Source organism: Suillus bovinus, assembly GCF_016758785.1.
Source record: "Suillus bovinus strain UH-Sbo-P2 chromosome Unknown EDB93scaffold_111, whole genome shotgun sequence".
Lineage (NCBI taxonomy): Eukaryota > Fungi > Basidiomycota > Agaricomycetes > Boletales > Suillaceae > Suillus > Suillus bovinus.
In genome coordinates this window covers 1-20351 of record NW_024542167.1, presented here as the reverse complement: position 1 = coordinate 20351, position 20351 = coordinate 1, and the positions used below count along the sequence as shown (strand labels likewise).

The 20351-nt window shown below is 48.0% G+C and overlaps 9 protein-coding genes across 9 annotated transcripts; 4 read left to right on the top strand and 5 right to left on the bottom strand.

The window, feature by feature from the left end:
• Positions 1-2375: 2375 nt before the first annotated feature.
• EDB93DRAFT_1243358 (NMD3 family-domain-containing protein) lies at positions 2376-4309 on the bottom strand (the record flags this gene model as incomplete). Its single annotated transcript, XM_041452130.1, has 5 exons — positions 2376-3399; positions 3447-3745; positions 3797-3983; positions 4023-4061; positions 4254-4309. 5 exons carry the CDS (start codon positions 4307-4309, stop codon positions 2376-2378), a joined length of 1605 nt encoding a protein of 534 aa, XP_041301881.1.
• A 331-nt stretch (positions 4310-4640) lies between these two features.
• On the top strand, positions 4641-6905 carry EDB93DRAFT_1181501 (uncharacterized protein). Its single transcript, XM_041450663.1, has 3 exons — positions 4641-4797; positions 4886-6223; positions 6368-6905. The coding sequence occupies exons 1-3, from the start codon at positions 4742-4744 to the stop codon at positions 6453-6455; spliced, it is 1482 nt and encodes a 493-aa protein (XP_041301880.1). The 5' UTR covers positions 4641-4741; the 3' UTR covers positions 6456-6905.
• Positions 6906-7226: 321 nt separating this feature from the next.
• EDB93DRAFT_107304 (uncharacterized protein) lies at positions 7227-8956 on the bottom strand. Its single transcript, XM_041445001.1, has 5 exons — positions 8799-8956; positions 8240-8727; positions 8057-8176; positions 7648-7942; positions 7227-7590 (listed from the first exon to the last, which is right to left on the bottom strand). The coding sequence occupies exons 2-5, from the start codon at positions 8696-8698 to the stop codon at positions 7445-7447; spliced, it is 1020 nt and encodes a 339-aa protein (XP_041301879.1). The 5' UTR covers positions 8699-8727; positions 8799-8956; the 3' UTR covers positions 7227-7444.
• On the bottom strand, positions 8846-9721 carry EDB93DRAFT_1181494 (uncharacterized protein). Its single transcript, XM_041450662.1, has 2 exons — positions 9253-9721; positions 8846-9199 (listed from the first exon to the last, which is right to left on the bottom strand). The coding sequence occupies exons 1-2, from the start codon at positions 9698-9700 to the stop codon at positions 9144-9146; spliced, it is 504 nt and encodes a 167-aa protein (XP_041301878.1). The 5' UTR covers positions 9701-9721; the 3' UTR covers positions 8846-9143.
• Positions 9722-10086: 365 nt separating this feature from the next.
• On the bottom strand, positions 10087-10606 carry EDB93DRAFT_1181492 (uncharacterized protein; the record flags this gene model as incomplete). Its single annotated transcript, XM_041450661.1, has 2 exons — positions 10087-10565; positions 10594-10606. The coding sequence occupies 2 exons, from the start codon at positions 10604-10606 to the stop codon at positions 10087-10089; spliced, it is 492 nt and encodes a 163-aa protein (XP_041301877.1).
• An 894-nt stretch (positions 10607-11500) lies between these two features.
• On the top strand, positions 11501-14585 carry EDB93DRAFT_1095240 (P-loop containing nucleoside triphosphate hydrolase protein; the record flags this gene model as incomplete). Its single annotated transcript, XM_041446676.1, has 5 exons — positions 11501-11813; positions 11862-12285; positions 12337-13753; positions 13800-13894; positions 13955-14585. 5 exons carry the CDS (start codon positions 11501-11503, stop codon positions 14583-14585), a joined length of 2880 nt encoding a protein of 959 aa, XP_041301876.1.
• A 59-nt stretch (positions 14586-14644) lies between these two features.
• EDB93DRAFT_1265258 (tRNA-guanine(15) transglycosylase-like protein) lies at positions 14645-16536 on the bottom strand (the record flags this gene model as incomplete). Its single annotated transcript, XM_041454229.1, has 12 exons — positions 16395-16536; positions 16120-16322; positions 15965-16069; positions 15849-15915; positions 15561-15800; positions 15493-15508; positions 15413-15447; positions 15324-15359; positions 15241-15275; positions 15122-15194; positions 14941-15066; positions 14645-14886 (listed from the first exon to the last, which is right to left on the bottom strand). Exons 1-12 carry the CDS (start codon positions 16459-16461, stop codon positions 14645-14647), a joined length of 1245 nt encoding a protein of 414 aa, XP_041301875.1. The 5' UTR covers positions 16462-16536.
• A 70-nt stretch (positions 16537-16606) lies between these two features.
• On the top strand, positions 16607-18600 carry EDB93DRAFT_1181464 (uncharacterized protein). The gene is made up of 7 exons (XM_041450660.1): positions 16607-16799; positions 16849-16996; positions 17043-17329; positions 17380-17701; positions 17749-17914; positions 17963-18151; positions 18202-18600. The coding sequence occupies exons 1-7, from the start codon at positions 16654-16656 to the stop codon at positions 18357-18359; spliced, it is 1416 nt and encodes a 471-aa protein (XP_041301874.1). The 5' UTR covers positions 16607-16653; the 3' UTR covers positions 18360-18600.
• A 1233-nt stretch (positions 18601-19833) lies between these two features.
• Positions 19834-20303, top strand: EDB93DRAFT_1108552 (uncharacterized protein; the record flags this gene model as incomplete). Its single annotated transcript, XM_041447852.1, has 3 exons — positions 19834-19974; positions 20029-20193; positions 20238-20303. 3 exons carry the CDS (start codon positions 19834-19836, stop codon positions 20301-20303), a joined length of 372 nt encoding a protein of 123 aa, XP_041301873.1.
• Between the last annotated feature and the right edge of the window lie 48 nt (positions 20304-20351).

Here is a 20351-nt window from a genome sequence, read left to right as displayed (position 1 = left end):
TTGAGGTCACGAGTCCCCGACGAGGATGGGAAAAGGCAGAAAGAGGGTAGCACCGGTTTATTTCCTCGCGCTAATACCGAACTCGGTCCTACTCGGGCCAGCTTGGGGCTTATATTGGGCGCGATCACCGCTCAGATATATATCAACTGAGCCCTGAGTAGACTATACGGTGCGACAGGTGAGGATCACTGAGCGATGTGCAGTCCAGAGGAAAACCTTCGGCGATAAGAAATTTCAAGAAGCAGCTGATCAGTGCTCACGACGCATTCGAAGACATGAGCGTTGCCGAAAAACGATGCATCGCGACCGCCACTATTACATGGCATTTCGTAAGATCAGTTATCGCAGACATGGCAGATCGGAAGTTCATGTGTAGCGCGCTGCATATGACACATGTGCTTCAAGATTAAGTTTCACGAAGTCTGCTTCAAACTTTGACAGTATTCGGAATTTCAAGGTCTCTGAAGAAGACAAATCCCATTAGGTCCCGCGGGACAGGAACACGAGAGTCCTTGTACCTTGTTCCTTGTATTCCATCTGAGGGTATTTGAGTTCCTCACCCGACGGATACCTAGTATTAATCATCGAGGGCTGTCGGAGGAGAATGATATGTTCACCATGGAAACACCATGAGTTCACACAAACCCAGTTCTAGCCGTCTTCTAGCTTGTGCCGAGCCAGCGAGCGCATGTACGTGTTTGAAATGACCTAGACAGCTTGCTTATAGGCCAATTCAAAAGAGCGATTAGGAAATGATTCTTAGCACATCTTCAAATGTTGTGAAAGTGAGTTTGCTGCATCTGGGAATTGCTTGCTCGCTAGCATCATAGATAGATGCAGTAAGGGTAGCCAAAAGAGACAAAGTTCATACCTCTGGATTAGGACAGATTGAAGGAGATTCGCGTGTAGCCCAAGCGTCCATTCTTCATCATTGCGCGTACTATGAAGCGTGTGTTGGAACTCGGGCCCTATCCCAGCTGAATTTCCAGGACCTAGAGTAGGTGTCACAGTAATGTTCAAATCCTATTCATTCAAGATAACGAAGATTACTTTCCTAGAAGACGTGCTCTGTTGTAATCTTCCTCGCATTCGAGCAAGGTGTCAGTTTTGGAGGTGGGTCATATGTGACGCACCTCAGCTCGTCGCATCCCGCCACCGTACTCCGCTAGTCGTCCATACTCGGTGGCTCTCAATTCCCGCGGTTTCTTCAGTTCAGGTACCGCCGCGAACAATCAAATGCAAGTTGGAGTGTCACTAGATGCTAGAATGATCAGCACCGGACGACCATGTGAGCTGCTAGTTGTGGCGTACGTGGGCGTCGAGTGTAATGTTGGCCGAACCAAATATAGTAAATGCAGTTCGCCCCATTTACCCGCATTACACCCAAGTTGGGCGCGCCCCCAATATTCTACGCGCAAAATTCATGGGTGGGACAGAACGGAGGCACTTAAAGTCGCAAAGGTTCAACGAGCGTGGGCGTCATTCATTAGTAATGACGACCAGTTTCTTGAAGGTACGTCGCTGAAGTTCACAACCGAGTCAGTTGAATTTATCGAACTCACGACTCTGAGACATGAGAAATTCGACACCGACGACATCATCCCCCTCACTTGTCATGCCAAAGAATGTGGCTGTATTATTTTTGTATGCAGGAAAGCGTTCTCCATGGGGGAACATTGCATCACGTTTCGAGTTTGGTCATGACTCCCACTGGTGATTAACAAGGCGGAGTGGCCAGGAGCATCTACATCTCGTATGTTGGACTCATACTCGCTGCTAGGCTGGGATAAATCAGCTTCTGCTCTGGTTGCCGTCGCTGCATTCATCTGCGCATTTTCTCTGTCGCACTGGTATCAGGGCGTATGTGCGTGCCTATTTGCAACTGACTAGGTTACTATATCATCACGAGGTCCATCCATATGGTACAGCTCTTCTCCGTTGACGCTGTAAATGTGATAAATCTCGCAGCATCATACCCTCTGTTTTTGGCAGGCCTTGACTATTTTATCCTCAATACATGGTTCGACAGTGAGATCGATTTCATCGCAACTTGTGGGCTTTCTTACCAACTTAATCAGGAGCTGTCAACGAGGAGGTTGAATTGAATTTGTCTCCCTTGAGATGCCGCCGCATCGAGTTCTTGTACTTCTTCCCCACAAATTAAAAGCGACCATGGGAGTGTATGTTGTTCCAATGATTTATGTCCATATGCTTAACGGAGTTAACACCATCTCACCAGTCCCTGGTATATGTATGCCTTTTTTTTCAAAAAAAAAAAGAAGGACATCAGAGAACCCGGGGAAGAAAAGAGCAGCCGAAAATCCATATATTTTAATATTTGAGCGCTCGACAAGATCATACCTAAATCGCAGAAATCACGAGCCCTCTGAATCTTCAAGCGTCATCTCGTCGAATTCCTCTAATAATTCCTCCAGTTTCACTGCGGGGAAGTCGGGTTCCTCCTCTGCATCCTCTTCGTCTCCATTCACCACAGTAGTGTCACTCGTGTCCACTTCATCAACATCCATTCCATATTGGCCCCCCTTCTTCCGTGCTCCATCAGTGGCATCACGCATCTTGGTATCCTTGGCCGCATAGAGATTAACCGTGCCACGTAGCTCAGGATCTTCTTCAAGGTCCTGCAAAAACCGCTCATAATCCTCTTCCACCTTCTTCTGATCTCGTCCGCCCATACGTCCAACAACACCTCGTCCGGCCCCAGTTTCGCCCTCCTCTCCGGCTTCCTTCGCAATACTCCGCAGCTTCCAATTTCTCGTCTTATTTTTCTTCCTGCGGTTCGGGTACGTCTTCTTCACGAGTATGATATCCGGGATGCGAGATGAAGGAAGGGATGAGAAGTCGTCTGAGTTGAAGTTGGCGTTGCTGAGATGATATCCGAGCGCAGTGTCGCCGGGCTGCAGGATAGCTCCTAGATGTGTCCGTGTGTGGAAGATCTGGGTTGACACACTAGAGTTCTCGTGATCCATGATCGCGTCTTGGTCACCGTAGGATCCATGTGACTTGAATGCACCCGACATTGCTACCTGCGCGTCGGCGGAGACCCATTTGCCACGGACGGCGCCTGAGGGTTCGATGTCCAAAATCGTAAACTCAACTAGATCTGTCACCGTCGCGAGAGGTACGAAGGGCGCCCTCCAGTAAACTGGTGCTGATATCTCACAAGTTTGCAGTGTTGCGGGGTCTAAAAGCTGGAAGGAGTTGCCGACTCGAGTACAAATGGTAAGCGGGCTTATGTTGCTCAGCTGCCGTGCCTGTTTTGGAGGAATGCAGACCAGGTCATCCTTGCAAATTGGAACAATCTCGACAGAGTAGGTAAATTTATAGTTTGCAGTGCCCGAATGAGTGTCTGTGGAGAGCAACTGCTCGGAACCTTTCGATCTACGTGTGATGAGAATTAAAATACGAGCCGTCATGACGCAGCTTACCGCACTGGAACAACCCCTGCTAAGAATTCGACCATCTTGATCGCATGACTTCGTTGACTGTAGAAGAAGTCGAGACCATCTCTGACCTCTTTGACGGATATCGTATCTTTTTGTGTCCCGTGCTTCAAAATCAGCTGCTCGAGGTATAAAAATGTCCGTTTGTGGGAGACTTTCTGTCGGACTTGTACAAGTGCTTTCCACGTATTTTTCGCCGCAAGCTTAGTGCAGTCAGGGCATTGTCCGTGCTGGACAAGATATTCGATCTCAAAGACCTGCTCCAGTATTGTCGAAGTTAGAACCTGATGGATGTGAGCGACAATGCAATGACATTCTTCAAAAGGCGTGCATACCTCCTTCTGAATCGTCAATGAGACTCGTAATCGCTTCGAGTGAGGCTCCGTCCATATGAAGTGAGCTTCCGTCAACCGGACTTTATTCAAGCCCTTGAGCCTTTTCAGACAGATCGCCAGTAATTCTTGTGATTCTGGTCGAGCGAGGGTCCAAGTTTGAGGGGGCGACAGAAAACGCTCGCAATTTCTACAAAATGAGACCGAGGCTGATCATCGTGATCAGTACCGTGTATCATGATGCTCAAAAAGTTCACAGCAACACACACTGCTTTGGGATGCCTTCGGTTATGTCTACGCTATACACATGTGAGTAGTCTCAGATCATGATCTTACGTCGTCTAATGATACTCACGTATTTCGAAGACATGCCACGCATAAATTGGCGGAATTTGGGACAATCGATGTTCCTGATGATGATGATGGGGGTCAGCAGAGCAAGTATTTCGAGATCAAAGACTTGCCACAATCAGCACAGAGCACACGATGAACAGCGGGTCCTGGAACAAATTCCATCTTCACAAGATGGCGTGTGCCAAAAGTAAGTAGATAACTTGTGTGCTGACTCGGATCTGGATTTTTCACTTAGTTATGTCATCAATGTATCATCTCCTTATTAAGCAATCCCCCCTGAACCTAGTAAGGATCTGCTCTCCCAATTTCTTTACCCGAGTCTTTACGCAGACTGTCTGCTTATCGATAGCTATATAGGCTATTTCCATCGCTAGAATCGTAACCTATGCTCCCCAGGCAAATATTGTACGAGAAATGCATTAGTACCTCAGAATTTTTAAAAACGCATTTATTACATAATATATGTACGTCATCTTGTCGCGAGGTTCGAATCGTTTTACCAAGTCATTGACTGACCTCACTAGCTAGTCGCGTGTTCAAAGCTCCTGAAGCCTTTGAGTCCTCATTTTTCAGCGTTCATTTCTAACCCATTTGATGGGGAAATCGTATGTGGTGGTTGTGGGTTTGAAGCCAGGTATATATCCGAATTGGTAGGTTCCTATCCTCGCAAATTCAACGCGTCGACGCAATATGTCGCGCTAATTCCTTATGGATTTGTGAAGCTCACGCGCTCTTCAGGATAGAATGCAACGGACAAATCAAACACGTTCCAGGCGCTGTTTACCAAAGATTTGATACATACGAGGAAGCTTTTGCAGTATGGCAGGGAGCCTTACAAAGGGGTGAAGTGGAGGCAGTCCGACCAAATGCAGGCGCTGCGTCAGCTTCCGCGACTAGAATCAAGAATGAGATGGATGGTGACATGTACCAGCTAGTGGCTCCGAGCAGAATGGATCGCGCTGCCGATGCTTGTACTGTCAATATGCAGCCACCCCAGTCGCTATGGGATGATATGTCCCTACTTCATTTTCCACGTCAAGCGTTGTCACCAGAACCGCCAACTGGTGTGGCCCAGTACGTGGACCTACAGGAAGTTCCTTGGCTTCAGCCAGAAAGAGGATTGTCACCCCAGGTCACCTTGGAGGATACATCCTACACATCTTCAAGTTCTTGCATAAATGAATCATCACATTTACTGACAAGATCCCGCCCCGGTCATATCAGAAAGGCCGAAGCTTCGCCCACCTCTTCCGTGATGTCCATAGAGGAGACAACATGCCCTCGAGATCTACGTCGACAAGTAACTGCTCCTGCGTCATTCGAAATGGGAGCGCGGTACCCCACTATCGAAGAGATATGTAAAGGTCAGAACTTGGATCCTCGCGTCATGATTCCGCCTTCAAGGACATTTGATCCTGCAAATGTCAAACCTCGTCCAGGGGCTGTTTCCGCTCGCAGAAAGAATGGCCAGACGGATGCAGAATCGACGAGCCCTCATCATCCTACAACACATCTTGTGCGAAATCGTCTGCCAGCCGTCAATTATTCAGAAGACGACGGACAATCCATTTCTTCTCTTCCACGACACCGAGTTGCCAACAAAGAGAAGAGTCGAGCACCCGCAGATGCTGCAACTGAAGCACGCGCATCCGGTTATGTTTGCTCCGACAATCAGCATTCGTTCTCACCTTACCCTTACCATGTTCAAGAAGTCTACTCGCTTGACAGGCCTGAACAGCGCAGTGTTGTTGTCGTGCACTGTCCACCAGGCAACGGATGCTGCCATAGACACTGTGAAAGCGTGTCTGCTTGTAGCACAGTCATGAACAAGCGGACTCAATCGTGCTACGCCGATGTCGGAGTCTCTCCTATAATATCAAGTGTGAGCTTGGCTCGCACAAAATCCAATGTACAGGGTCCCGGAGCGCGGGCCTCTGATGCCTCAAGTGGGCAGGGACTTCATTCTTTTCCAAGATTTTCCTCCACGCCTCATGTTTCGCATAACAATTACGCTATCGAATCGGATGTCCGTTCTCCATTTGCACGAGGGACAAGAATCCCGTCAGGCCTGTCCGAGTAAGTGGCCGCTCTGGTATCACCTTTTCGCCGTGGCGCGACCATGTGCCCGCGGCTATTGCGATGGATTGTTTCTTCTTCTTGTCACCCATTTGGAACATTGTTCTAATCAATGGGCTCATTGCTCACCAATTCTTCGTCTAGGCTGTCAATATTCGGACGACCATCCCCTGTGATGCAGGGACTGCCAGTGAGGGACAGGCACCACAGTGTGGTGATCAGTCGAGCATGATAAGAGGACCAGACTAACAGTTCAAGGCTACGTGTCCATCAGAAGGTGATGGTTGTTTTGTTGATGTAGATTGTTGTTTACATTGGTCTTGTTCTGTTCGAGATACCTGGCTTAGAGGATTTCGATTTCTGATGCCGGCTTGACTGGCATAGTAGTAGGCTTCTTCACAGCACCCGGCTTCACTCTATATGTACTCGGTCAAAGGCAGAAGGGTGCAAGGTTTACTTGTTACAACATGATGGTTGAAGTGATCATGGGATTTCTCACGCCACAGACGCGTCTTTGTGGGGCGACATAGGCGAGTCTTGGAGTTGGCAGATCCCGACCCTATCTGGCGTCGGCTCAACACGCTGCACGGCCCTCGCGTATTAGATATGCGATGCTGTGCCAATGTTATCTGCATGTTCGAGAATCGGTGACGTTTTACATAAGACCGAGCTAGCAACCTGCAGCCGAATTCGCGATTTGTACTAATGAAGAATCTTAAATTATTACAACGGAAATCCTGGTGACTTCGGATAGGCCCGAGCTCGAGGGCCTGACGATCGACCATGTGAAAACAAATCCACTAGTACTCGGGCCCTAATTAACGTGCGGTAGCAGGAATTTTGTGAATGTGTGGGGTACCGATTACACCAGTGAGACATAATTAATCTCGAGAGGAACCGGACCCCTAACTCTGCAAATTCGTATTCATGAAATTGAAACTTCCTATGTCCAGGCATCATATCTAAACGTAAGTGGAGCTCGAAGGGTATGATTCTTCAATGTGACGTGAGTTATGATCGCTCTGCAGATCTGCTAGGATGCACGACTTCTGGGCGCCAAGATGGCTGTGACCTTCTACTCTTTAATGAAGAAGCCTTGCGGAAGGCAGCCGGAAGAGTATCGTGATAGCGAGTTCAGTGCTTCTTGCCGGTCATTAATCCTGGCACTGTGCAGTAGCCGCGAGTTTTCGTGAAGAGCCTGCCTATGCACAGGAACATGGCTCAACCTCTCCTAGGTACGCCTCGCGGCAAGCCTGTTCCTCGACTCGCAGATGATCCAGGTCTCGTTCCACCGCCTGAGCTTCCGATGTTTCCAGTGGCGCTAGTAGAGCGACTGCGAGAGATCGCTGATAAAGTACTCGTCGAGGCTGGTGCAAAAATCAGAATGTGGTCGTGGCTCGGTTGACATATTCATATTCCCATACCTGCACGGGGAATGCCCTTAGCGCCTCTTGCAGCTGCAGCTGCCGATGTTGCTCTTGTCCCACGAATACCCCGAACCCCACTCGACACGCCGGTACCGCGGCCACGGGGCGCCTTCATGGCTGCAGCTTCGCGTTGGGTACGTTCTTCTGCCTCGTGGCGAGCAGCTTCCTCCGCAGCTGCGCGCGCACGCTGTTCTGATTCCCTCCGTTCTGCTTCTTCCCGCTCAAGGCGTTCCTTTTCTAGTCGAGCTTGTTCAAGAGCCTGCTGTCGTTCTTGCTGAAGCAACTCCTCATCCTTGAATTGAGCGTTATCAGCCACAAAGAAGTCCAAAATTCACAGAGAGATGTAGGAAAAACGCGTCGCAAGCCAGGTTATGGCATGGGGAGATATCAGGAAATAATAGCTTACAGCTTCTGCGCCTTCCCATTGTTCATCAAAGATTAGCTTAGCCACAGCTTCTGACTTCCCAAGCATATTGACATATTTGTCTAGAAGCGCATCCGTCTGTGCGAGTTGAGTTGTCACTTGCTGTAAAAGAGACACAAGGCACCATAATCATTAGCCGATTCCATGCTCAGCAGTAACACACACCTCAGTTGCAGTCTGAGTAGACCGCAACGCGTCATTAAATAACGCAAAAGACGCGTTCAGCTTCTTGAGAACGTAGAGATCGCTCTGAAGTTTGACTTCCCGTGCCTTTGCAGCAGCGACCCTTCCGATCACAGTAGTATTAACATCATTTTCGAAGCCCTCATCGTTCCCTTCTTCATATTCGTCGTCCTCTAATATTCTGCTGTGATCAGGCGAGAATGACTGTGATGTCGGAGCAGTCGGTGCCAGCAGACTAAAACGTGGTCTATCATGAAAACGAAAATGTTCTGTGTCTTTGTCTGAAAGCGAGAGTTCTGAGAGGGAAAGATCGGCACCCCCGGGGCCCGTATAAGATAGTGAGTCAAATGGTTCAGGTGATGGCAGGGTCCCTGACAATAGTTGTGGACCGCTAGCGTTCGGAAGCGACGTCATTGATGGGGTGGAAGGCGACCAAGACATCTTGCATTGGAAAGAGTTCAGTCGACAGGCTGATCAAAAAGCTTTGGTGGAAGTTATCATCGACCCCACAAAATCCCCACGATCGACATTTGCAACGCACTTACACTTTTTACACTCAACTGAAAGCCTGAAACCTCAAATGAGAGAGTAAATGGGGAGGACAAAGAAAAGTTTTAGCCTTTACATCAACTACGGTAAGTTGTAAGTACAGCTAACGTACTAGTACACTAGTAAGTGATATCAGAAGCACGACGTTTACGAAAGAAAATGCGAATGTAGAGTACAGTAGTGTTTTCAAATCAAAAAAAAAGTTCAATGAAATGCCAATTGTCCAAGTCCAGTTTATCATGACCGCCTAAGTCCATCGTTGAGTCCACCAATCATCAAATCATACGCCAATCTCGTCTGAGATTTTGTTACATCGACAAAAACTTCTGCAAGCAGCTTATGTGGCTGCGTCAATCGAGAACTCTTGACTCCAGTTCCCAGAGTCACCGAATACTGGATTAATCGTCAACTTTCTGGATCAAGATAGAGCGACACAGGATACTCACATACGATCATGTACGTCCCAGGTGTGGTATCGTCAGGGATCGTGACGTCGACTTGACCATCAGTGAGTGGGAATCCAGATGCAATGGGATTGGATTGGGTTGCATCGCCCTGGCGAAGGTATATCTTGCCAGTAGGGTTGGTCACCTCAGCAGGTTCTGAGGACGTATCCCAGGTGACAAGGAATGTCCCTCCAACAGTCCATGTAGAGTCAGATGTAGGGCAGATGATTGTGGGTACCCAGACATCACGACGCATCACGGCAGGAACAGGAGCACATAATGCGCATGAGAGAAGTGTAAGAAGCACGAAGAATGAAGTGAGAAGAGCACGGGGTGAGGTGTTGATAGACATGATTAATCGTGAGGAATTCGTAAAAAAACAAGGGATGAGCTGGGTTGTTCCGTCCTGCGGGCTTGACTTATATACTGCCAGCGCAGCTGACCGCATGTATGTGTGATGGTTTTTGTTAGGGTCATTTAGTTTACGTGAGACTTTGCCGAAAAGATCGAAACTTTGTTCCGAATCCTAAATTGGCCGCCGAAACCTGTACATCAACTACTGTAAGTTGCAAGTACAGCCAAGAAAATGCGAATGTAGAGTACAATAGTTTTCAAACCAAAAAAGTTAAATGAGATACCGATTGTTCATTTCATGTTCAGTTCATCACGACGGCCTAAGTTCATCGTCAAGTTCACCGAGCATCAAATCATAGTATCGCTCTTTCCTCCCAATCTTTCATTCTCGTCTGAGATTTCTGCAAGCAGCTTATTTGGCTGCTTTAATCCAGAACTCTGGACTCCAATTCCCAGAGTCACCGAATACTGAATTTACTGTTAACTTTCTGGGTCAAGATAGCGCAACACAAGATACTCACATACGACCTGGTACTTCCCAGGTGTAGTATCATGAGGGACCGTGACGTAGACTTTACCATCATGAAGTGAAAATCCAGATGCAATGGGATTATCTTGGGTTCCACCGCCATGGCGAAGGTATACCTCGCCAATAGTGTTGGTCACATGGGGAGGTGCTGAGGACCCATCCCAGGTGACAAGGAATGTCCCTCCAACAGTCCATTTAGTGTGACTTGTAGGGGAGGTGATTCTGGGTATCCAGATATCCGATGCATCACGGCGCATCACGGCAGGAACAGGAGCACATAATGCGCAGGAGAGAAGCGTGAGAAGCACGAAGAATGAAGTGAGAATAGCACGGGGCGAGGTATTGATAGGCATGATTAATCGCGAGGAATTCGTAAAAAAAACAGAGGATGTCCTGAGTTGTCCTGAGTTGTTGAGTTCTGCAGGCTTTACTTATACTACTGCCAGCGTAGAGCTGACTGCATATATGCATGATAATTTCTGTGAGCACCATTTAGTTTATTTGAGACTTTGCTGAAAAGTTCACTTGTTTCTAAATTGACCGCCGAATCTCCACATACCAGTGCTGGCAAGTACTGGCTTCGCAACGAATGGCCAAGCCCTGAGGCGACCATAGCCGCGCAAGGACCCCCGAACCTCACTGATCTGTATCTGCATAACAGATTATAAAATGATCAAACCTAATTAGCAAGAACTGAAGACACATCGTAGAAAAAACTGACTCTGATGAGACTTGCAAATCCACGACTGTCATCTACGCGTCGGTTATGCTGGATCCGACGGTGACGTTGGTAATGTGCATGATGAGTACAGCCTCGTCATGATATCATATCGGATCATGGTTGGGGCCTCGTCTCGGTCAATGAACTACTTACTTTCATGACCGCGTAGCCTGGACTGCGTTCGATCGCGACTTGGCCGGTAGAATGAAAGCACAGGGCGGGCTTTTTGAATAGCCTGCCGACGGTCCGGTTAATGTCATATAGACTTACAGTATCGCTGGCATGCATCATTCCTCAAATGTTTCGGGTGAGCTTCTGTGGTCCTGGGGGTCGGACCCGGCGCCAGCAACAAGGGGCAGGCTATCGCGGCGATAATGAGCAGCCCCAAGGGGGGCCCGTTGAAGCTCGGCGCTCGCCGATTGAATTATGCAGTAAAACGCGTGATGTGCACATGATGGGAACAATATCTTGCAAGTGTTATCATAAAGAAGAAGTGATAAGAACCCTGAATCTTTATATGTACGGCCCACTTAGAAGCTCAGGTTCAAGTGTACGGAATATCAGAAGAAATATTTCACACTATGACTAATCATGTGGTCGGTGGCTGTGTACATTCATGAACCTTGACTTGTTACAAAAACACCATGGTATCTCGAAAAAGGAACAGAGATATTGAAGAGGAGGAAGAAGAAGAAGAAACAAAATCAGACTTTTCAATAGTTCAACCTGCTTCAGACGACGAATTCGATGTCGACATATCTAGTGCTCTCACAGGCAAGAGACCGAGAAAAGACGGTCTAATCGAAAGTCACCCGGATAATGACGATGACATCGAAGAGTTCATTCACGATTCTATTTCGAAGCGAAATATCAAAGGCGGTACTGAGATGCTGAAAAAGATCAAGAGTAAAGGGAAAAGCAAGGGTGACACCGGAGGGGGAAGCTTCCAAAGCATGGGTATGTGCTCCTATTCAATGAATTTCGTGCGCTGATGGCCCACTTTAGGTCTGCACCCATCACTCCTGCGTTCATTGACGCTCCAGGGGTATCGCACACCCACACCTATACAACGTGCATCCATTCCTGCCCTTCTTGCATCTCCACCACGGGATCTAGTCGGAATGGCCCGGACTGGTTCTGGAAAGACTCTTGCGTACATGGTACCTTTAGTACAACGTCTTGGAGGCAGACATGCACATACCTTTGGAGCTCGGGCAATTATCCTAGTCCCAGCACGAGAGCTCGCCACTCAAGTGGTCAAAGTTGGCAAGGCGCTTGTGCGAGGTTGGACCAACGATGCTGCACAGCATGCAGGCGATGATGCGGAAGATTCTTCAAATAAAAAAGGCGAAAGCTTGCGCTGGAGTCTGATCGTGGGCGGCGAGGGTCTGGATGAACAGTTTGAAATGATCAGCAATAATCCAGATATGTACGTGCATTTCATTCATTCGCGTATCGTCTGATATCGTTCGCGGCGTAGTATCATCGCAACTCCTGGCCGTCTCCTCCACCTAATCGTTGAGATGTCACTTTCTTTGTCATCCGTGCAATATGTTGTTTTCGATGAGGCAGACCGTCTTTTTGAACTTGGTTTTGCTACTGCACTTACTGAGATCCTTGCTCGCCTTCCCACGTCTCGTCAGACCCTTCTTTTTTCGGCGACCCTCCCGAAATCCCTCGTCGAGTTTGCCAAAGCAGGTTTGTCCGACCCCAAACTTGTGCGACTAGACGCAGAGTCCAAAATAAGTTCTGATCTACGAATGGCATTTTTCTCTGTTAAACAAGCGGAGAAAGATGCATCTCTACTGGTACTCCTCCGTGATGTTATCAAAGTTCCATACGGAAGTGCCGAGTCATCCAAGGAAGATGATACCGAATCCTCGGGTAAACACAAAAAGGGGAAGTTCAAGGCCAAACACCCAACTCATAGTGCGCCTCACCAGACACTCGTGTTCGCAGCCACGAAACACCACGTCGAATACCTTTCTGCGCTCCTTACCGCAGCTGGCTACGCTGTCTCTGCTCTTTATGGCTCGCTGACTCAATCTGCTCGGACATACCAAATGAATCAGTTCTTGGCGCAAAAGACTAGCATATTGGTGGTCACGGACGTTGCGGCCCGTGGCCTTGATATACCAGTTCTCGAAAACGTGATAAACTACGATTTCCCTGTCGGTGCAAGGATATTCGTTCACCGCGTGGGTCGCACGGCCAGAGCTGGAAGAAAAGGTTGGGCATGGAATCTCGTTGCTCATGGCGAGTTACCATATCTCTGCGACCTGCAACTCTTTCTTGGTCGGCCGTTAATTACTTCGGCCATCCCTGCATCAGCTACAACGTCAGAAGAGCCTTATACTCAATCACTAATATTTGCTCCATTTCCACGAGACCTAATGGATTCAGAAGTCGAGTACGTTCGCACACTAGATGAGTCGCAGAATACACTGCCCACCCTACGTGCAGTCATGGGACGTGGACACGCAATGTATGAACGAAGTCGTGGAAAGGCCAGCCCAGCGAGTTATCGACGTGCAAAAGAACTTGGACGTAACGGACAGGAAGGTGTCATACACCCCGTTCTCACGTTAACGCAGGACGGCGATGACGGGAAAGAGGACACGAGGGAAATGGAGGAGAAGCGCGCCGCGATCGTCCGTGCGGTTAACTCGTTTAAGCCTGCTGAGACGGTGTTCGAGGTTGGTACTCGTGGAAAAGCGGCGACTGCTAATGCTGCACTTATGAAAGAACGGAGGAAGGCGCTTGCAAAGGCCGTGGAGCGGGCAGGAAATCCAGGGCCCAGTTCTTCTGCTGTTATCGACACAGACCAGGGCGGTGACGACGGTCTTGGGGAAGGTGAGGATGGTGACGTGGAAATGGCGGACGAGGAAGACATTGCGGTTCGTCTCCTCAATACTCGAGTTGTTCGAAACTGATTCTTTGCAGGCTGTTTTCCATGTCTCTAACAAGAAGAGCAATAACTTCCGCGATGAGGATTATTACATGTCCCACTATCAAAAGGACGCCATAACTGAAAAAGGGTTTGTATTTTCCATCTGCCCCTGATCGTCCACACTGAAATACATATGTTATTTTCCTAGCTACTCGCTCACAGATGGAGCTTCTTCCTTTGCCGCTCAAGCTCAGGGTGCTATCCTCGACCTTGCAGGAGATGAGGACACTATCGGTGCACGTCAACGACACCAGAACAAGCTGTCATGGGACAAGAAAAAGAAGAAATTTGTCAAAGGGGGCGGAATTGGCTCCGACAACATGAAACTTCTGCGAACGGAGAATGGCACTCAATTGCCTGCTACATATAAAAGTGGCCGGTTTGACGACTGGAAGAAGAAAGCAAGGGTGTCGTTGCCAAAGATCGGAGAAAGGGAGATGGAGAGGAGGGGTACTGGTGCGGTCAGGCCGGGAGGGAAGAGATGGAAACACAACAAGGTCACAGAGGCTAAGCCATTGGACAAGCTCAGCAAAGATTACGAGCGCAAGTCGAGACAGCTCAAGAAGAAAGAAGAAGGTTTTGCAGCGGAAGTCGGGGAGGCAAGACCAAAAAGTCCTGGTAAGGCGAAAAAGATCAGAAGTGGCGGGCGTTTCGGAGGGAAATCAGTGGGCAGAGTCAAGACCGAGATCAAGACAGTCGATCAGATACGCAAAAACAGGATGGTGGCAGAGCGGAAGAAGGCTAAGAATGCTCGGCCGAGTCGCAAAGGAAGGAATTGATTTTTACACTATTTTCCAATATCTGCTGTTCCCCTACGTTTGCATATGACATGTCATTGTCAAGCCGCATCCGAGTATTCCCACTTCACCCCCGAGCCTTGAACTAACGGCACGTCGACGTCCTGCATTAGGTCTACCCCAACGCTGCGCAGGGCGTTTACACACCATTCGGGGTATCCAATGTCACCGAAGTAATCGAAGAAGAATGACCTCAGGTACTCAGGGAATCGACCTTCGAGAATAGCATCTCTTGCACAGCCCATAACCCGGGCCTGGAAAGCAAGGTTGTGAATTGTGAGGGCTGTTGGGAGCAAAGATCAACCAAGTATACCGCAAGAAACGGCATTCGAATTACCGTGGGCACCAGCTGTCTCTATTGTCACGATATGGTGCAACACAGCTCGGGACACGCCGCTTGCACATGTCGGACAAGGGCAGCTCTTGTCTATTGGCTCCATGCTTTTCGCGTGCTTTCCAAGCTCTATTTCATCAAACAATGAGTCCGCATCGCATGACGTTGGCAAAAATAAGCGCACTGAGGTTGAGGGGCCCTTTGAAAGTTAAGGCCACGCCAAATCTTGCAGTCCGAGTAGGGAACACGCAATCTGCCTGAGCAACTGTCAGTGAACTTTGCGTCAAGGGATCTCGAGCTTACCATGTCAACACCTAATGCAACGCAGACCAGCAGATCTGGAGTGGCGATCAAGATTAACTGCGAGAAGCAAGCGGTTTAGGCACCTTCTGCAAAACCTACGCCCATGGAATAGCGGGGCCCTAAGTGCGCAGAAGCTCGCAGGGGGCTTCGCAGAATAAATCGATATACTCACGATCTGAAGGTAGCCGGTCTGCACACTGCTTGATACTATACGAGATCAGGTGCACAAAGACATCCCGAAACGAGACTTACATCTTCCAGAACACGTCTCAAGAAGGTACATCAGTTGCCAAAGCCTCCAGATTAGTTAAGGCACCCACCCTTTTCTTCTCCTCCGCTAAGACCCCCGATAGCATATCCAGCGACTCGATCCTTCCGCTCGATCATTGCATCAAGACATAAATCTCGCAAGGCTGGATCCAAACCTCCTTGAACAATAGCAAAAAGGTTCTGTTTGTCTTTTCGGCCGGATTTCTCATGCTGCTCGATGCAACGATCGAGCCATCGAACAGAACGGTGCATCGCCTCACTGACTCGAGGTCCGACAGTCAAACTACTGACTGAGCAAAAATTAAATCCTAAAATATATATGATATGAGCAGCCTTACCCACGTCATCTAATTGCATGATAATATCTGCTCCGATTGAATGCTGTATAGAGATACTTTCTTCAGGCTGCACCGTACATCAACAGAAGAAGCAGTAGTAGCCATCAGAGACGAACCGTCAGCATTGTTGGCTCTCCATTGAATGGACTAGCAAATAAAGCACCATCCTCGGTGATTTTGGTGAACTTGCTCAGGGAGACCAGCTGGAAGCCTCCACTGTCCTTCGAAAAGTTAAGCTTGAGCGCGACAAGCTTCTGAAAGTTGCACTTACAGTGAGGAGGTTACGGTTCCAACCTTGAAATTTGTGAGCCCCTCCCGCTTCATCAAGGACTTTAATCCCAGGTCGCAAATTCAAATGGTATGTGTTGTTCAGAATGAGTGTGATTCCGAGCGATTCAACCTGTTGTGGGGTCAAGCCTTTGATCGCTGCCTGTGTTGCTACAGGCATGAATGTAGGGAGCATTGTAACGCCATCTGTGAATAGCAACTTGAATCGATCCCGCTGTAATGACCGTAGTATCTGGTAAAAACTGCATCAGGACTCACGGGCAAGCTTCATCCTGCAAACTCGCGCTCGAGTTGTGTGGCATTCTGCAATAACTTCGAATTGCATATTTCACTGACTGGAGAAACCCAGAGAGGCCGATGTCTGCAAATTCCGAAAGTACTACAGATTCTAGAAGTTGCTCGTATTAAGACGTCTCAGGCTGTAGTACTTTAAATGAAAAATGATAGACAGTTATAATCACGTGATTTTATTTTTCCTTCGGAATGCTGTTTCCTTCAACGGTGAACACACGAAATAATGCTTACACCTGTTCGTAGATGGCCTCACACAGCCCATCGAATGCCTCTCAGCTGGAGGGTTATCTCCCGGACTAGAAATTTACATTCAGGACGAGACATTTTGTCAGAGTTGAGTGCTCGCCAACTCATTGCTGATGTGACGCGGTGAGAACTACCATATTGTAAAGTGGGAGGATGTATTGACGCGTTCCAGCCTAGATGATTTTACTAAGCATTTGCAGAAAACACGAACCATCTATGTTGGGGTTGACCCAACGGCAAAGTCTTTACATGCGGGCCACCTCATCCCGCTTCTCTGTCTGTTGCATTTCCGCATCAGAGGGCATAACACGCTAGCACTTGTAATTCTGCGCGTTTCTATGTTGAAAGTTCACTGAATGTACTCAGATAGGTGGAGCGACGGGGCTTGTTGGAGATCCCTCTGGCCGTTTGATAGAACGCTCACTGTCGGAAAAGGCTCAAATTGAATCCAACACTGTCAAACTTACCGATTCTATTCAGCGATTTTTCTCTCGCGCGACCGAGTATGCCCTCGATAAGGCTTCCTCCCTGCCCGCTTTTTCTCAGGTACAAGTTGTCAATAACATAGATTGGCTAAAGAAATTGAATCTTCTTGATTTCTTGCGGAGTACCGGGATTCATTTCCGCGTAAATCATATGCTGGCAAGGGATAGGTCCGTCATTTCATCTTCCTACATTTCCTTTGTCCATGACAACGATACAGTGTAAAATTGCGAATGAATGCACACAATGGCATCACGTTCACCGAGTTCACGTACCAGCTTCTCCAGGGTTACGACTTCTACGAACTCTTTCGCACAAGGGGGTGTACTATTCAAGTGGGTGGATCAGATCAGTGGGGGAATATCCTTTCCGGCATCGACCTCATAAACAAAGTTGAAGGAGATTCTGCTGGATACAATGAGGGGTGCTTTGCACTGACCACACCATTGCTAACAACCTCGCAAGGCGAGAAGTTTGGAAAGAGCGCGGGGAATGCTGTATGGCTTGACGAAAAACTCACAAGCTACTTAGACTTCTATCAGGTATGCAGGCTAATTATTACTAGTCATCAGCTCAATTCTGCCGACAGTTCTTCCTTCGTACAACGGACGCTGATGTTGAGAAGTACCTCAATATGTTTACTCTGCTTCCTGCCGAAGAAATAGATGCTGTTGTGCGAGACCATGAAATTCACCCTGAACGCCGATTGGCGCAGAAACTTCTTGCCAAAGAAGTAACACGGATGATACACGGAAGTGAGGGTCAGCCTGATGTCCGCTTGCGCTCTCTGACACGTCCTGCAGAGGAAGGCCTAGAGGCTGCACGGGTAGCAACCGACGTCCTTTTTGGAACAGACTACTCAACCCTGCACGCGAAAGATATTGTGAAATCTCTTGCCAATGACCCACGGTTCGTTCTCTGTACGGAGGACGAGTTACTCGGAATAACGCTCCCAAACATCGCTGCTAAATTTGGGCTTACCTCATCAAAGTGTTCGTCTGCCTTTCTCTGGTTCTATTGAAGTTGACCAACACTTTTTCAGCGGCAGCACGACAACTTGCCTTCGGAAATGGGTTATATCTGAATGGTGTACCTCAGCCAGATGTGCATTTCAAACTCGAGAGGAGTCACTTGATTGATGGACAGGTAGCGATTTTACGTGCCGGAAAGGACACGCATTTGATTTTGGCGCTGCGTTGAAGATTCTCATGCACTGTCATCCCTGACACTCCAATATTCACAACGATGATGTGACTAAGCGCCATATGGCACATCGAGATCGGGCCGTCCTAGTAATATCATAGCCCAAAAATCATCAGATACTTCGTGTACGAATTTGAGTGCTGTTTTTCATATCGGCGAGCCGTCGCATCGCAGTTACGAGGGTGAACATGATCATGTAGTACCCGACCATTAATATTACATAATCATGATATTCGTGTTCGACTCGGAGCGGAAGCGTTCATTGCTTCATGATCTACACATATCTACCCTAGTCTAGGGATGATACGAAACATAAACCAGATGTTATAATGAAGAAGAAATGACCACACCAGGGCCAGCATTAAAATAAGGCCTTTGCACCGGCTGTCAACGCTCTTGGATCTCTTTCCATTCATGTCCCACCGCTCGTCACTTACACTGTCAACGATCACTTTTGTATAACCCGGGCCCAGCCACTCCCACTGCACAAAGAACGGCTCACTACAGTCCTTCCGGAAAGTCTTGACTCACGTGTTTGAAATGGTTCAAAAATAGTAGAAATGTTGAAAATTCAAATAAATCGAAAATTCAGCAAACTTGCACCACTCTCCTTCAAAGTCGAGCAGAAAAGCATAAGTGTCACTCTTTTGAACATTAGATTATGTCTAATACAGTAACTGAATGCTCCGACAAGGAGGATGCCTCTCATTCACAACACTCTGATGATGAATCTGTTGATGGTATCCATATGGAATCTGGCAACATTTTAGACGAAGAACATGGTAATCTTGGTGGTATGGAAGACTCCTCGGGCGAGTATGGTGATGAAACCTATGGGGACGATGACTCGGAGTTAGAGCTTGCTCCTGAGCTACAAGCGATCAAAGGTTACTGTGACTACCTCCTTGTTACTCGATGGGAATAAACTGACACCTAGGCAGATGCAATTTATGCCAAGCAGCCTGCACTGAAGATTCGGATCCCTGGTAGTAAGCTATCGAAGCGGAAATATGATTCCAACTGTGCCGCAGATACCTCTGAGGCAGAAGATCCTTCAGCCAATGCAAGGAAGAAATCAAAGCCTTCTAAAGCTTCGAAGCGTGCAAAAAAGGCTCATAACCTTGGTACGAAGAATGTTATCAAGCCTCGCTCACGTGGACGACCTCACAAAGAAGGCCCAAAGGACTTCTCCGTACCTGTGTATGTTGAGGTTGCCCAGCCACTGGTATTGGAGAGAGGCAAGACTCCCAAGGGTGACAAATTCGTGAAGCAGCCACCTGTTTCAGATGGTCCTTTCAACATCACTCCGAAGATGAGTTGGCACCAGTTTGTTGATGAAATAGTGGTGTTTGCCAATGTCGAGAGGGAGAATATTGATATGTCTAGTACAAAGTAGAGCTTCCAGAAGAAAAATCCTCTTCCTTTGAAGGATGCTGTTGGCTATGAAACCATGAAGAAGCAGATTTGAGGAATGAGAGATCCAGACTCCGCAATCATCATTGTTGCACTCGCAACTCCAAGACCTACCAAACACGGATGTCAAGCTACACCCGTTCCGATTCTGGATATTCCTGAAAAACGTCAAGATGATGGTAGCTTGTATGGGAGAAAAGTGAGTGCTCATGGTGACAGCAAGTGAAATTGCTGACATTGAAATGATGCGCAGCTTTCATTTGATGATCAAATCACACCAATCCTGGAGAGACTTAACGACGAGCACGAGATTGGTACTTGTGCAACTCACCCTTCAATCTGCTGCTATGTTCAAGAACCACAAGGCTGGCATTTTGACTTGAACTCCAATAGAATGAAAGTTTGGGCGAATTCCATTGTATGTACATCATCATTGTCTACTGTGACACTCATATATGATAGCTGCCAGCTTCGCAAGCAAACCTCGTATGGGCGGATTCCCATTGGCAGCAATTTCTTCAACCCTAAGGATCGCATCAAGGATTTGACCCTGCCTCAGACACCACAGACTCCTCG

Bases quoted from the DNA above. Each gene is read 5' to 3' on its own strand.
- EDB93DRAFT_1181494 (XM_041450662.1), bottom strand. From the start codon at position 9,700: ATGCGGTCAGCTGCGCTGGCAGTATATAAGTCAAGCCCGCAGGACGGA. The intron at 9,200-9,252 runs GTGAGTATCCTG...CGATTAATCCAG, and splicing joins TGGGACGTACATGATCGTAT to TATTCGGTGACTCTGGGAAC.
- EDB93DRAFT_1181501 (XM_041450663.1), top strand. From the start codon at position 4,742: ATGGGGAAATCGTATGTGGTGGTTGTGGGTTTGAAGCCAGGTATATAT. The intron at 4,798-4,885 runs GTAGGTTCCTAT...CGCGCTCTTCAG, and splicing joins CCAGGTATATATCCGAATTG to GATAGAATGCAACGGACAAA. The intron at 6,224-6,367 runs GTAAGTGGCCGC...TTCTTCGTCTAG, and splicing joins ATCCCGTCAGGCCTGTCCGA to GCTGTCAATATTCGGACGAC.
- EDB93DRAFT_107304 (XM_041445001.1), bottom strand. From the start codon at position 8,698: ATGTCTTGGTCGCCTTCCACCCCATCAATGACGTCGCTTCCGAACGCT. The intron at 7,943-8,056 runs GTAAGCTATTAT...GCTCAATTCAAG, and splicing joins AATGGGAAGGCGCAGAAGCT to GATGAGGAGTTGCTTCAGCA. The intron at 7,591-7,647 runs GTATGGGAATAT...TTTTTGCACCAG, and splicing joins TAAGGGCATTCCCCGTGCAG to CCTCGACGAGTACTTTATCA.
- EDB93DRAFT_1181464 (XM_041450660.1), top strand. From the start codon at position 16,654: ATGCTTACACCTGTTCGTAGATGGCCTCACACAGCCCATCGAATGCCT. The intron at 17,915-17,962 runs GTGAGGGTCAGC...CACGTCCTGCAG, and splicing joins AACACGGATGATACACGGAA to AGGAAGGCCTAGAGGCTGCA. The intron at 18,152-18,201 runs GTTCGTCTGCCT...ACACTTTTTCAG, and splicing joins TGGGCTTACCTCATCAAAGT to CGGCAGCACGACAACTTGCC.